General features: G+C 40.9%; 1 protein-coding gene across 16 annotated transcripts in view; it reads left to right on the forward strand.

Moving 5' to 3' along the window:
* TENM3 (teneurin transmembrane protein 3) overlaps positions 1 to 14,214 on the forward strand; it is a 1,601,892-nt gene that overhangs the window by 1,323,413 nt on the left and 264,265 nt on the right. For all 16 annotated transcript variants that reach the window (XM_077477263.1, XM_077477264.1, XM_077477253.1 and 13 more), the window contains one exon: positions 6,737 to 6,945. In XM_077477263.1, the coding sequence (XP_077333389.1) occupies positions 6,737 to 6,945 (209 nt within the window). The remainder of the gene's footprint in view (positions 1 to 6,736; positions 6,946 to 14,214) is intronic.

A 14,214-nucleotide genomic window follows, 5' to 3' on the forward strand; every position in this document is an offset into this window, starting at 1 on the left:
GACACTGGCGACGGGGGGTGATCACGGGGTTAAACCTTTATTGGGGGGGTTAGGGGGGTACATTAGAACTAAAGGGGGCTAACTCTAACTGCCCTAACAGTTATTACAGTCACAAATGACACCAATGCAAAAAAAAAAAAAAAAAAAAAAAAAAATGACATTGGTGTCACTGTGACTGGGGGGCAGGGGTAATTGGGGGGGTGATCGGGGGGTAAAGGGGGGGTGTGAGTGTGCCTGGCATGTTCTACTGTGTGTGGGATGTGTTGGTGCAACTCACTGATCCGCTCTCCTCCGTGTCGGAACGAAAAATACCGACACGGAGGAGAGAATACATCACTTCCTCTCCTGTGTTTACATTACAGGAGAGGAAGTGATGTCACCGGGGATTTCTATTCGTCGGGAGCGATCGCGAGGGGGTGGCCATGAATGAATGGCCGTCCCCTCGTCCGGGATCGCTCCCGAACGAAAACCGACCGCCGCAGGCACCGGGCGGGGGCCCGATCGGGCCCCCGACCCGCGGGAGGCAAATCACGTACATGTACGTGCTTATGCCTGCCCGTGCCATTCTGCCGACGTACATCGGCGTTAGGCGGTCGGCAAGTGGTTAATGGAGAAATTTGAAAATGAGGTCATGCAACAAAGGCCCATCTAATAATGAGGTGTACCTGCTTTTCTGGGATGATCACAGTGCAGTACCTTAATATGACTCCATCTGCAATAGGTTAACCACTTCAGCCCTGGAAGATTTTACCCCCTTCCTGACCAGAGCACTTTTTACAATTTGGCACTGTGTCAATTTCACTGACAACTGAGCGGTCATGCAATGCTGTACCTAAACGAAATCTCTTTTCTCACAAATAGAGCTTTGTTTTGGGGGCATTTGATCGCCCCTGCGGTTTTTATTCTTTGCGCTATAAACAAAAAAAGCTACAAATTTTTTTTTTTTTACTTTTTGTTATAATAAAATATATATATATATATATATATATATATATATATATATATATATGTATATATATATATATATATAAATTAAAAAAAAAGGTCTTCATCAATTTAAGGCCAATATATATTCTTCTACATATTTTTGTTTAAAAAAAAATTGCAATAAGCGTATATAGATTGGTTTGTGCAAAAGTTATAGCGTCTACAAACTATGGGAAAGATTTATGGCATTTTTATTATTAATTTTTTTTACTAGTAATGGTGGTGATCTGAATTTTAATGGTACTGCGATATTGTGAAGGATAGACCGGACACTTTTGACACATTTTTGAGACCATTGACATTTATACAGCGATCAGTGCTTTAAATATGCATTGATTACTGTTTAATTGTCACTGTTAGGGAAGAGGTTAACATTAGGGGGCGATCAATAGGTTAAATGTGTGCTCCCTCAATGTGTTCTAACTGAATTGGGATAGGACTGACTGGGGAAGGAGACATATAGTTGTTCCTACTTAGTGGGGACAAACAATATGTCTCCTCTCCACTGACAGAACAGGCATTTGTGTGTTTTACACACACCCGCCGGCCACATGCAATCGGGTCCCTCTCCGTGCAGCAGGAATGCCTATGGCAGCGTGTGCCCTCCGTCAACTTCTAAAGGGAAAGCCGTACCCATACAGGGTTTCACCCAGGAGAGCCATTGTGCTGCAGTATATCTGCGTAAGCCGATCGGGAACTGGTTAAAGTAGATTTAAACACTAAGGCTCCATGCACACTGAAGCTGATAAACTGCAGTTTATTGGAGTTTGGGCGTTTTTTGTAAAAGCCCATAAACTCCACTCTATGTTAGCCTATGTGTCCATGCACACATGGACGTTTTTCAGCTTTAATGAGCAGTGGAGTTTATGGGCTTTTTTCTGAACGCCAGAAATTCGCGTTCAAAGTGCCGTTTTTCAGCGCCAAAAAACGACAAACGCTGATAAACGCTCATAAACGCTTGTAAACTCTCATAAACGCTCGTTCATTAGTGTTCGGCATTCTATTTTTCAATGCATTGTGGGATTTTTGGAGTGTCCTCTGTGTATTTTTATAAAAAACGCCCATTAACGCTAACGCTGTAAAACGCTCATAAACGCTAGTATAAAACGCTGTTAAAAGCAGGTTTTTCAACCAGCGTTTTCTGCCAGCAATCTGGCGTCCAGAAATAGCTTTTTTGAGCTTCAGTGTGCATGGAGCCTAAAACTCCATATAGGATGTAACTATTTCATATAATTTTAAAAGTTGTTCCCATGTTTTTAAAGCTTCAGGTTTCATTAAATAATGCATGGTAATCCTGCCATGAAGGTCCTTGTTCAGGTATCCCCTTTTGTGGGGTGACACCTGTCTCCCAGTTTTGCCCCTGCATAGTTACCATATCGCTTGCACCCCTGTTAGAGACTTCAAGCAGCCATGCCAACACACCTTGTGCAGGCACGTTTCAATACTGTCCCTATCAAGGAGCTATTCACAGTAGTAATAATAATGCTGCAGGGGATCAGCGGAATTAATATTCGTAAATGGATCAAAAGGGGTAAAACCAGAATTTTCTAAAACTAAAACCTGGTAGCTGTTTATGATGCTAGGGGTTGAGTTAATAAAGCAGCTAGGTGTGGTAGCCATTCAGCGTAAAACTTCAGCTTGTTCAATTAAGCTTTGAAAAAAACCTGGAAACTGATTGGTTTCTATGCAGATCTGCACCAGATTTTGCACTCCAGTTTTAGTAAATCAACCTCATAGACTGTGCAAGTGCAGTTGCACTCATTTTCTCCAGAGCTTAGTAAATGTGGTAAATCTCTGCTGATTCCCATCATCCAATCATATGCAAGAAAACATGTTTTTATTTTTGTTTTTTTCCTTGCACCCGATTGGCTATTCTTTTCCAAGTGACACTTTTTGACCAGATTTACTAGGGAAAATGAGTGCAGCTGCACTTGCAAAGGGCGCAGTCTATTTGTCTTTAGTAAATCCAACCAACAGTGTTTTAGTAAGCTAACTGACATGCAGTTAGAACTTACGTCTGCTTTAAATCAGCTTCCTCTTACCCTGGACGACTTGGGTAAATTGTAGTAGTCCATGTAGATGTGGCTAATCCTGTCCATCTATTACCATTCCTTGATCTGACTGAATTTGACCTGAGGAAAAAAACAATCTCCTGCACATGGACGTAAGAAAATATCACTTTCCAACTGATCTTGAGAACCAGTGATTGGGTTTATTAAAAAACTTTGATCACTGTCAATTTCACAGAAGTAATACATTATCAGAGTAGTTTGTAGAAAGAAAAGTCTCATTAGTCTAATCGGTGTTGGTGGAAGTCGCTGTAATGAGGTTGACATATTTTGTGGGAAAACCACCGCTTCCTCAGGACCTTACAGACCTCATGGATGTTTCACTATCATTATAGAGCCAATCAAGATACTAAAAATAGAAAACAGCCAGCCATCTAAATTGCTGTAGTATGCTTTGAACTACAAAAAGAGAGGGGTAATTCTTAAAAGTAAAAATACAAGACGCAAGTCAAACATTATAAATAAACCAAAAAACTACATAAATATTATGAAGTATCACAACATAAATACACAATGAAATTGATCACAAACAAGTATCTGAAAACAAGAAAACAATTTTTTTTTTTTTATGGCAATATAATGATAGCGGAATATCCACAAGGTCTGTAAGGTCTACAGGAAGTGGGAGTTTTCCCGCAAAACACGTCAACCTCGTTACAGTGACCGATTGACCTCCCATCTGGGTTTTTAATAAAGCGGGTGATGATACATTTATGACCTCCAATTTGTATTTTATTGTTTGTCCAATATGGTTTTAATGTATATCAATAAAATATAATTATTGTTTATTTAATTGAGTTTGGAGTTACTATCGGAAACATATTTACAGTGAGGTAAGAAAGTATTTGTTCCTCTGCTGATTTTATATGTTTGCCCACTGACAAAAAATGATCAGTCTATAATTTTAATAGTAGGTTTATTTTAAAAGTAAGAGACAGAATAACAATAATAATAATAATAATAAAAACAGAAAAATCCCAAAAAAATGCATTTCAAAAAAGTTATAAATTGATTTGCATTTTAATGAGAATTGATAAATTGGAGATATGGGACGTTAAAGGTACATGATGTAGAAAATCACTCAAATTGAATACATTATGTACCTTTAAAGTCCTATATCTCCAATTTATCAATTCTACAAAATGTAGGGATGTTGGTACCATATTATGTTTAATTAGTTTGGAGCTGGCCTTTGGCCATATTTTTGCATTTTAATGAGTGAAATAAGTATTTAACCCCTTCACAAAACATGACTGCATACTTAGTGGCAAAATACTTGTTGGCAATCACAGAGGTCAGGCTTTTCTTGTAGTTGGACAACCAGGTTTGCACGCATCTCAGGAGGGATTTTTTTCCCACTCCTCTTTGCAGATCCTCTCCAAGTCAGTAAGGTTTGGAGGCTGATGTTTGGTAACTCGGACCTTCAGCTTCATCCACATATTTTCTATGGGGTTAAGGTCTGGAGACCGGCTAGGTCACTCCAGGACCTTAATGTGCTTCTACTTGAGCCACTCCTTTGTTGCCTTGGCCATGTGTTTTGGGTCATTGTCATGCCATGGTTTATTGTCATGGAACACCCATCCATGACCCATTTTCAATGCCCTGGCTGAGGGAAGGAGGTTCTCGCCCAAGATTGTACGGTACATGGCCCCATCCATTGTCCCTTTTTGATGTGGTGAAGTTGTTCTATCTCCTTAGCAGGCAAACACCCCAAAGCATAATGTTTACACCTCCATGTTTGGGGATGGTGTTCTTGGGGTCATAGGCAGCATTTCTCCTCCTCCAAACATGGCGAGTTGAGTTGATGCCAAAAGGCTTGATTTTGGTCTCATCTGACCACAACACTTTCACCCAGTTCTCCTCTAAATCATTCAGATGTTCATTAGCAGACTTAAGATGGGCCTGTACATACAATTTTTTGAGCAGGGGAGACTTGTGGGTGCTTCAGATTTGTAGTCCTTCACGGCGCAGTGTGTTGTCAATTGTTTTCTTGGTGATTATGGTCCCAGCTGCCTTGAGATCATTGAGTAGATTCTCTGAGTAGTTATGGGCTGATTCCTCACCGCTCTCATTATTATTGAAATGCCACAAGGTGAGATCTTGCACGGGGCACCAGACGGAAGGAGATTGACTGTTATTTTGTGTTTCTTCCATTTGGGAATAATGACACCAACTGTTGTCACCCTCTCACCAAGCTGCTTGGTGATGGTCTTGTAGGCCATTCCAGCCTTGCGTAGGTCTACAATCTTGTTCCTGACATCCTTGGACCACTCTTTGGTCTTGGTCATGGTGGAGAGATTGGAATCTGATTGATTGCTTCTGTGGACAGGTGTCTTTAATACAGGTAACACGCTGAGATTAGGAGCACTCCCTTTAAAGCCTTGTACATACGATCGGAGAATCCGTCGGAATGTGTCCTATCGGACCGTGTTGTCGGATAATCCGACTGTGTGTGGTATGCATCGGAGTGTTTCCATCAGAATATCCGTCGGACCCAAATTTCCAACTTGTTGGAAATATTTCCCAACCAACTGGTTCGATCGGACATACTCCGATCATGTGTAGAGAATTTTGATCGGACCAAGTGCCACGCATGCTCAGATCAAATTCCTACATCAAAGCTATTGGCTACTAGCCTGAATGTAGTCCCATCGTAACGAAATTACGTCATCACATTCTGAAAGATCGGATTTTTCGACAACTTAGTCCGACCGTGTGTATGCAACAGTTTCGGACAAGATCCGACGGACAAAATCCGACGGGCAAAATCCAACGGATTTGGTTGTCGAAATCTCCGACCGTGTGTACAGGGGCTAAGAGTGCTCCTAATCTCAGCTTGTTACCTGTATAGAAGATACCTGGGAGACAGAAATCTTGCTGATTGATAGGGGATCTTTTTTTGAAATGCATTTTTCTAGATTTTTTTTGTTGATATTCTGTCTCTCAGTGTTAAAACAAACCAACCGTTAAAATTATAGACTGATCATTTCTTTGTCAGTGGACAAACATACAAAATCAGCAGGAGATCAAATACTTTTTCTCTCACTGTAAAGTCACATTATTTTATTTTTAAAATAGAAAAGTCCTATAACAGCTCAGCATTAGAACACCTCCAGTGCATTGTCACCCTACATTTTTTCCATGGCTAATGCCATGTTCAAGATCCACCTTAAATTGATTTCTGAAACACTTAAAAAAAATCTATGAAGATAATGTCACTGTGGAAATGTAATTTGGTGTCCCAGAATTAGAAGGAACAACTGCTGCCTACTAACCATGGAAGTGACTAAATGACCTAGTGAAGAATCGTCAAAGAACAGTTGTAAGTGAAAAGGCTGAACTTTTTAAAAGTCATATTAGCACCATGAACTTTACCACCAATTTTAGATTTGTAAAAACGTCCAAACTTTAAACGCCAATTCATTGAACTCTAAAATCCAGTAGCTGCACTGCTGAATAAATAAATAGTTGCTCAAAGTGAGGATGAGTTCAAATGTATAATTATGTCATTGTACATAACTACATAATTTTAAATTCAAAAACATTCAAATGTTTCAAGGATTCTTACCGGTTCTTACGTTTCTATTTTATTATTTATACAAGGTTCTTTGTTTTGAAATAAAATTAGGCTAAAATTGCAACTCACGACTTATTACAACTTATTGTTTTATTGTTCTAAGGAAAATCTGGTGGTCAAGAAAACAATACCATTGACTGGGGGGAGCTGGACGTCGGCCGAAGAGCGGTGCAAGAGATTCCTCCAGGTGTATTTTGGAGATCACAGCTTCCCATTGATCAGCCACAGTTTCTTAAGTTTAATATCACCCTGCAAAAGGATGCACTCATAGGAGTCTATGGAAGGAAAGGATTACCACCATCACATACTCAGGTACTAAATAAATTCCTCACCTCTTTCTTGTTCCCGCTTGCTGCTTTTATTTAACCAAAAACGTAGGAGCATTTAAACTTTTACTGAAGTTGACCTTTGCTTAGCAGCTAGATGACCTTATTCTTAAAGTGATGCTAATTGTTATTTTTTTTTTAATAACAAGCATGTTATACTTGCCTGCTCTGTGCAATGGTTTTTTCACGAAGCAACCCCGATCCTCCTCTTCTTGGGTCCCCTGCCATCGCTCTGGGCTCCCCCCTGCTAAGAGCCCCCATAGCAAGCCACTTGCTATGGGGGCACTCGTGCATGTGCACTTTTCGAGCCTCGCTCTGTGTGTCCATAAGACACACAGAATGGGGCTCAGTCATGCACCCCTTCCTCCACACTGACTGTGATTGACAGCAGTGGGAGCCATTGGCTCCCACTGCTGTGTCTGAACCAATGAGGAGGGAGAGAGCATCTGCAATCGTGCAGATCGCTGGATCAACGTTGTGCTTGGGAGGGGTGGGAGCTGCAACAGAATGTTGTTTTTTTTTTGTTTACCTGTATAGAATGCATGAAGTTAAAAAAAACCTTCAGCCTTTAGAACTACAGTAAAAGCTTGGATTGCGAGTATAATTCATTCCAGAAACATGTTTGTAATCCAAAGCATTTGTATAGCAAAGCAAATTTCCCTATACGAAATAATGGAAACTCAAATGATTTGTTCCACAACCATTTATTCATAAGGCCTTAAGTTTATAGTCCATATAGAAAGATTATAGCAATGTGATGGGTTGCATAACCATAAAATGTATATCCACAAATGGCCGCCTCCACAAGGGGATTAGAAGCAAAATCCAGCAGGTGCTACAGAGTATAAAAGAGAAGAGAGGTGCTTCTAAGTGTAGCAATATGGTTACATTTAATGATTTTAAATGATTTTAGGAACTCACACTCTTGATGATTAAAAGAAGCATATGGCACAGGCATCCGGGGTAAAGCTGTCCACAGACCATCCCCTGCAGCGCCGCCTCTCACCGCTGTCAGTCTGCAGTCGTGACCGGGAAGACTACCCTGCAGTAGGGTGATCTGAAAGCATGGTTTTAACCACTCGTAGAGCGCAGCGTAGAAGGGATGACGTTGATGGCGGTGAGGAGGATGGTCTCTGAGCTTTACCCCGGATACCTGCATACTTAGATGTGCCTGTTTTAATCATCAACCATGCGAGTTGCTAAATGGTGTACATTCATTAAATGCTATGCTTAGAGGTGCCTTTCTCCTCTTTTATACTCAATTGTGACATGACGCTACTTGTATATCAAGACATCGCTTGTATGTTAGGTCCAAATTTCTTAAAAAATTTTGCTTGTCTTGCAAAACACTCTCAGACCAAGATTTTACTGTACTTTAAGATAGTTAATACGAGCTGGTAATTGGAAGAACTATTCTTGCCAAGGTCTATTGTATTGTATACTTTTATAAAGCTCTTTGTATTCACACTAGCACTTGTGTGTATAAAAAGGTATTGAGGACAACTGTTATGAGAACCTTGCACTTGTGTACATACTGGAACAGCCACAGCAGCTGTTCAATTTGCTGGTCAATTTACACAGCAAAACTCTCATGGCATATTCAGAATCCCGATTATGTTCGTGCCTCAGGGATTATAAAAATAAAAGAAAAAAATCTCTCTCTCCCTAACGCTCCCTTTTCCATATTAGTTTCTTTCTGTATCTCATAATCATATATCCCATATTTAAAAATAAATGGGAACTCCACTTTCTTCCCAAGATCCATAAGCCTCCTGCTATAGCTTTAAAAAAAAAAAAAAAACTTAAGGATTACTATCATTTTCTTTTGCCTTGTGTGTGCAAAGTTTGAAATGTTCAAGTCTGAGGCTAAATGCATTGCTGTCCGTTTTGCATTTGTTCGATGTCAGCTAAAGTTTAACAGGCAAAGCTTTTTTTTTTTTTTTTTCAGCGAAGGATTAGAACAACTGTCAGATGTCCTCAGAATTAATCTCTTTATTTGTCATGTTTACTATTATCACCGAGAGTGAAAGTAAAAAAAAAAATCAAATTTTGAGTTTGAGACTATGGGGAAATTTTTCAATAGAGATACTAATTCTGGTGTCAACCAGGAATTCCCTCATCTTTGAGGGACTTTCTCTCACTTCCTATTTTGGCTGTGAGATAAGAAGTGAAGCGAAATCTCCCCAATGGGACACAGATGGAGAAAAACTTCATTACTAGTTTACAAGTTAGATGTTTTGGCAACTACTTTAAAGCGGGAGTCCGCCGGGAGTTCCGCTGTTTTTTTTTTAAAGCCAGCAGCTACAAATACTGCAGCTGCTGACTTTTAAAATAAGGACACTTACCCGCCCAGCGCGCCCGCGATGTCGGCACCCGAAGCCGATCTCGATCGTCTCTCGGGTGCTGCCGCCGCCATCTTGGGTATGGGAATCGGGAAGTAGAGCCTTTCGGCTTCATTTCCTGGTTCCCCACTGCGCATGCGCGAGTCGCGCTGCGCAATAAGGATGGACCCGCTGCCTCTGGGATCTGTGTGTTTCCCAGCAGGCAGCGGGGGACTTTCGGAAAGGGGCGTAATCTACGCCCCTTTCCGCAGAGAGCTATCCCGGAAGTGGGTGCAGATACCTGTACTGTACAGGTACCTGCACCCCCCCCTGAAAGGTGCCAATTGTGGCGCCGGAGGGGGGGAGGATTCCAATGAGAAGAAGGTCCACTTTAGGGTGGACCTCCGCTTTAAGTAGCTATCCATTCTCATACAATATACCACAGAGAAAAACCAAAATTAACATAAAAGTAGTATACTTCAGGAACGCACACCTTTTCCAGTGCTTGATGCCAGGATGAAAACCTCTTCGGTAACCATAAGATTTTTCACTTTATTACAAAAGCATAGCGGTACAACCTAAACTTTCACTTTGCTCCCAGCTTATTAAAAGGTTACACACTGTCAGAAATGTTGTTTTGTGAAAAAAGTTTGTACTGCAATTATGTAATAAAATGAAAGAACTTTTAAAGAAGAAGTAGGGCCAAAGCTCCTTTGTCAATACTTCTCCCGTGGGTCACTGAAGTGCACTTAGTTCTGAACTCAGCCAATAGCGGGCTAAACTCTGCCATTGGCTGACATCACCCAGTTGGTCCAGACCCTAGGGGGTTCCTGACAATAATGTCAGGATTCCCCCAGATGCCTGTGCGACAGCTGCCGCCCCCTCCACAGCCTGGCACTCCAGTGAATGCTGGAAGGGCAGAGCAGAGAGCTGGTGATTGACAGATGCTCAGAGCTGACCTGTGAACTGAGCAATCAGTGGTCTTTGATCACTCAGTTCTCGCTCTTACAGGCAGCGGGGGGGGGGGGGGGGGGACACAGCATTGCATGGTTTGTTTGTTTTTGATTTTGAAATCCCACATACATTTCTCTTTTAACCACTTTCAGACCAGACCATTTTGCTGGCTTATGACCAGACCACTTTTTGCGATTCGGCACTGCTATCTTTTTTCCCACAAATAGAGCTTTCTTTTGGTGGTATTTGATCACCCCTGTGGTTTTTATTTTTTGCGCTATAAACAAAAATAGAGCGACAATTTTGAAAAAAAGCATTATTTTTTACTTTTTGCTATAATAAATATCCTCCAAAAATATATAAAAAAAACCATTTTTTTTTCCTGTTCTAACTTTAGGGCCCGTTCACACTGCGGGCGATGCGAGGCGACACGACTCGCCTCGCCGCAGTGTGACAAGTCGCCCCCGTTCTGTACAATAGAACCGTTCTGAGAGGAGCGACTCGAGTCGCTCCGACTCAGAAAAAAGGTTCCTGTACTACTTCTGGGCGACCTCGGGGCGACTTGCATTGACTTCTATACAGAAGTCATCTGCAAGTTGCCGCTGAGGTCGCGGCAGGTCGCGGCGAGGCAAGTCGGTGTCGCCTCGCATCGCCTGCAGTGTGAACCGGCCCTTAGTGTAAAGACAGTAAAATGTTTGAACAACATGTTTGAAACTTGTGTTACCTATTGGATGTGTTTTTAATCATCGTCTCCCATTCTCATGTTTGATGAACATCACTGGAATCAAATTATGGAGCACCTTGTTACTAAAAGCTATACATAGAAAAAAGTAATGAAATAAAAACTGTTTATGAATTATCAGTGTTTATGGGGTCTACACAACACCCATTAACCGTTTACAATAAAACATAATAGTAGAGGTTCAACCAGATCTTGTCCTTAAAGGCAAGGTTAGGTGATCCATCATAGTAGGTAAGGTTGAATAAAGACAATAGCCCATCCAGTTCAACCTGTGTTAGTGTCTATAAGTATTTCCCACATGTCGTGTTTCTTCAGATGCACATATAAGAGTCTCTTAAAACTATTAATACTCCCTGCAGCCACCACCAATTGTGGAAGAGTATTCCACATCCCCATTGCCCTGACAGTGAAAAACCCCCTTCACAGTTTAAGGTCTCTTCCAATCTCAATGTGTGGCCCCATGTCCTCTTACACTCCTTGTGACTGAATCATTTTTTTTTCCTATGCTGGGATCGCCATTGAGGTATTTGTAAATCACTATCGTGTCCCCTCTCAAGCGTCTTTTCACCAGCGAGAATAAATATAGTGTTTGCAGTCTTTCCTCGTACTTGAGGTCCTCCGGTCCCCTTAGTAGTTTTGTTGCCCTTCTTTAGACTGTCTAGTTTCAAGTCATCTCTTCTGTGGACTGGTGACCAGAGCTGGACAGAATACTCCAGATGTGGTCTAACCAATGTTTTATAAAGTGGTAGGATTATTGTTTTATCTCTGGAGTATATCCCTTTTTATGCATGCTAATATTCTGCTGGCATTGGTAGCTGCAGCTTGACATTGCATGTTATTTCTCAATCTGTCCTCTACTAGGACCCCCAGATCCTTCTCCTTCCTTGAGTCCCCATCGGTTCTCTCCCTAGTGAGTAGTTTGCATTTGTGTTTTTTGCCCCCAAGTGCATTCATTTACATTTCTCCACATTAAACCTCATTTGTCATGTCATGCCCACTCCATTATTTTGTTCAGGTCTTTCTGTAAGATTTCTACATCTTGATGTGAAGTTATTGCCCTGCTTATTTTTGTGATATCCGCAAAAACTGAGATTGAGCTATTTATCCCGTTCTCTATCATTTATGAATAAATTGAATAGAATTGGTCCCAAGACAGAACCCTGGGGCACCCCACTTACCACTCCAGTCAAGTCTGAGTAACATTATTTTTCACTACCCTTTGGACACACCCTGTAACCAGTTTTAACCTAAGAACAAACCTTATGGTCCACACCTGCGGACCTCAGCTTGTAGATTATGCTCTTATGGGGGGCTGTATTGAATGCCTTTGCAAAATCCAGGCACACTAAATTCACGGGCCTTCCCCTGTCTAGAGGGCAGCTCACTTCCTCATAGAATGTTAACAAATTGGTCTAGCAAGAACAAACTTTCGTAAACCCATGCTGATGACTACTTAAAGTGAAGTTAAAAGTTGGCAGCTACAAAAAGTGTAATAAACAGACACTCACCTGTCCGACAGTCTAGTGATGCGGGCGCCCGAAGCTTCACTCCTCTTCCCCCTACTCTCCGCAGGCGCCGGCAATGTAACTGTGGGCACCTGTGGCTTCACAGCCGGGCACGCACTGCACATGCTTTAGCCACGCTGCATGTTGTGAAGTTTGCAGGGAAGGAGGGCAAGAGGTGATCTTCTGCTCGGCCCTGTGGCGCCAGGAGAGGAAGTGGGAGCTAGGTGCCTGTCAAAACTGGGTACCCGCTCCCCCCCCAAAAAAAAATTACATGCCATATCTGACATGACAGGGGGTCACCAGTACTTAAAGCAGAAGTTTAATTTTTGGGTGGAGTGCCACTTTAAGAGATTTTTTTTTCTCAGTAAATTCTCGGTTCTAGTCCCTTATCATCCCCTCCAATAATTTACCAACGATTGAGGTTTGGCTAACTGGCCTGTAGTTTGTGTCTGTCCTTTTTTGAATAAGGACATGAGGATAAGGATCGTGACACCCCCCTAGTCACACAATTCTTATTACAGTAATTAAAGTAGAACTATAAGCAGATACTAGAGCCAATTTAGACAGAATCTATCCAATTAACCTACCAGCATGTCTTTGGAGGGTTAGAGGAAACTGGAGTACCCAGAGGAAACCCACACAGGCAAAGGAAGAACAAGTAAACTACCGAGAGGTAGTGTCGTGGTTGGAATTTGAACCAGTGACCCTATTGCAGACACTCTAATCCCTCTCCACTCCATCCAGAACAACAAAAATGCCTTTAGTTATCCTTTAATAAAGAAACACTGAAAGAAAAGCATGATATTTGTTCAACTTCTTGTTTCCAACTTTGTTCTTGTTCCTTCCTTTGTTTTATTGCTATAGTCCAGCTTTTTGCAAACAGGGGTGGGTGATACATAATAAATGACCTTGTACTTTATTGCACAGTCTACTTTAATTATCAAGAGGTAACTATTTAGAGCTTTTATTTGTTTGCATAATTGTTGGCTGCCATACTTGTTAATAGCTTGGCACATTGAATTGCTATCTACATGCCCAAGAAGAACAATGGTATCCAGTGGTCAGTTTAAGTTACCTATTAATAGACAACATAGACTTACTGAAACATGTTTTGAATCTGTCCCCACCCAGTGTGCCGCTAAAGGAAAATTACTTTAAAAAAAAAATATATATATATATATATATATATATATATATATATTATACAAAAATGTCTGTGATTCCTATGTACAACAACACAGTGCTTCTCAATTACCCCCTCCAAAAAAATTGATAGACATTGTAATATTGGCTGATTTATGAGAATCTGGATAGCAGCACACATATAGTGTTTCCTAAAGCCTGCTTACTGAGTTTACTCACTTTGCAGATCTGGCAGATCTATGATATTAGCAAGTATTAGGAGACTTTTTTTTTCCCTATGACAGCAATACTGAATTATAAATCAAAATAAATACATGACAGCTGATTATATGCGTGCGTCAAGAAAATATATTTTCAGATGGTACCTGTTCTTGTTTCTTAGCATTAACGTCTGTCACCAGTCTCTGTCCCATTTTATTGTTAAATTATAGTAATGGTTTTGTCTGACAGCTAGATCAGAAGATAGATTGTGGGGCCTACTGATAAAGTTGGAAATTGATATTTTACTTTTATAAGAGAAATATGCATGTACATAATGTACCCATCATTAATATTATTGTTCTATGTAATTTCTATATTTTATTATCATT

This window comes from Lithobates pipiens, unplaced genomic scaffold, assembly GCF_037356315.1.
Source record: "Lithobates pipiens isolate NorthernLeopardFrog02 unplaced genomic scaffold, aLitPip1_a1.2 Scaffold_13, whole genome shotgun sequence".
Lineage (NCBI taxonomy): Eukaryota > Metazoa > Chordata > Amphibia > Anura > Ranidae > Lithobates > Lithobates pipiens.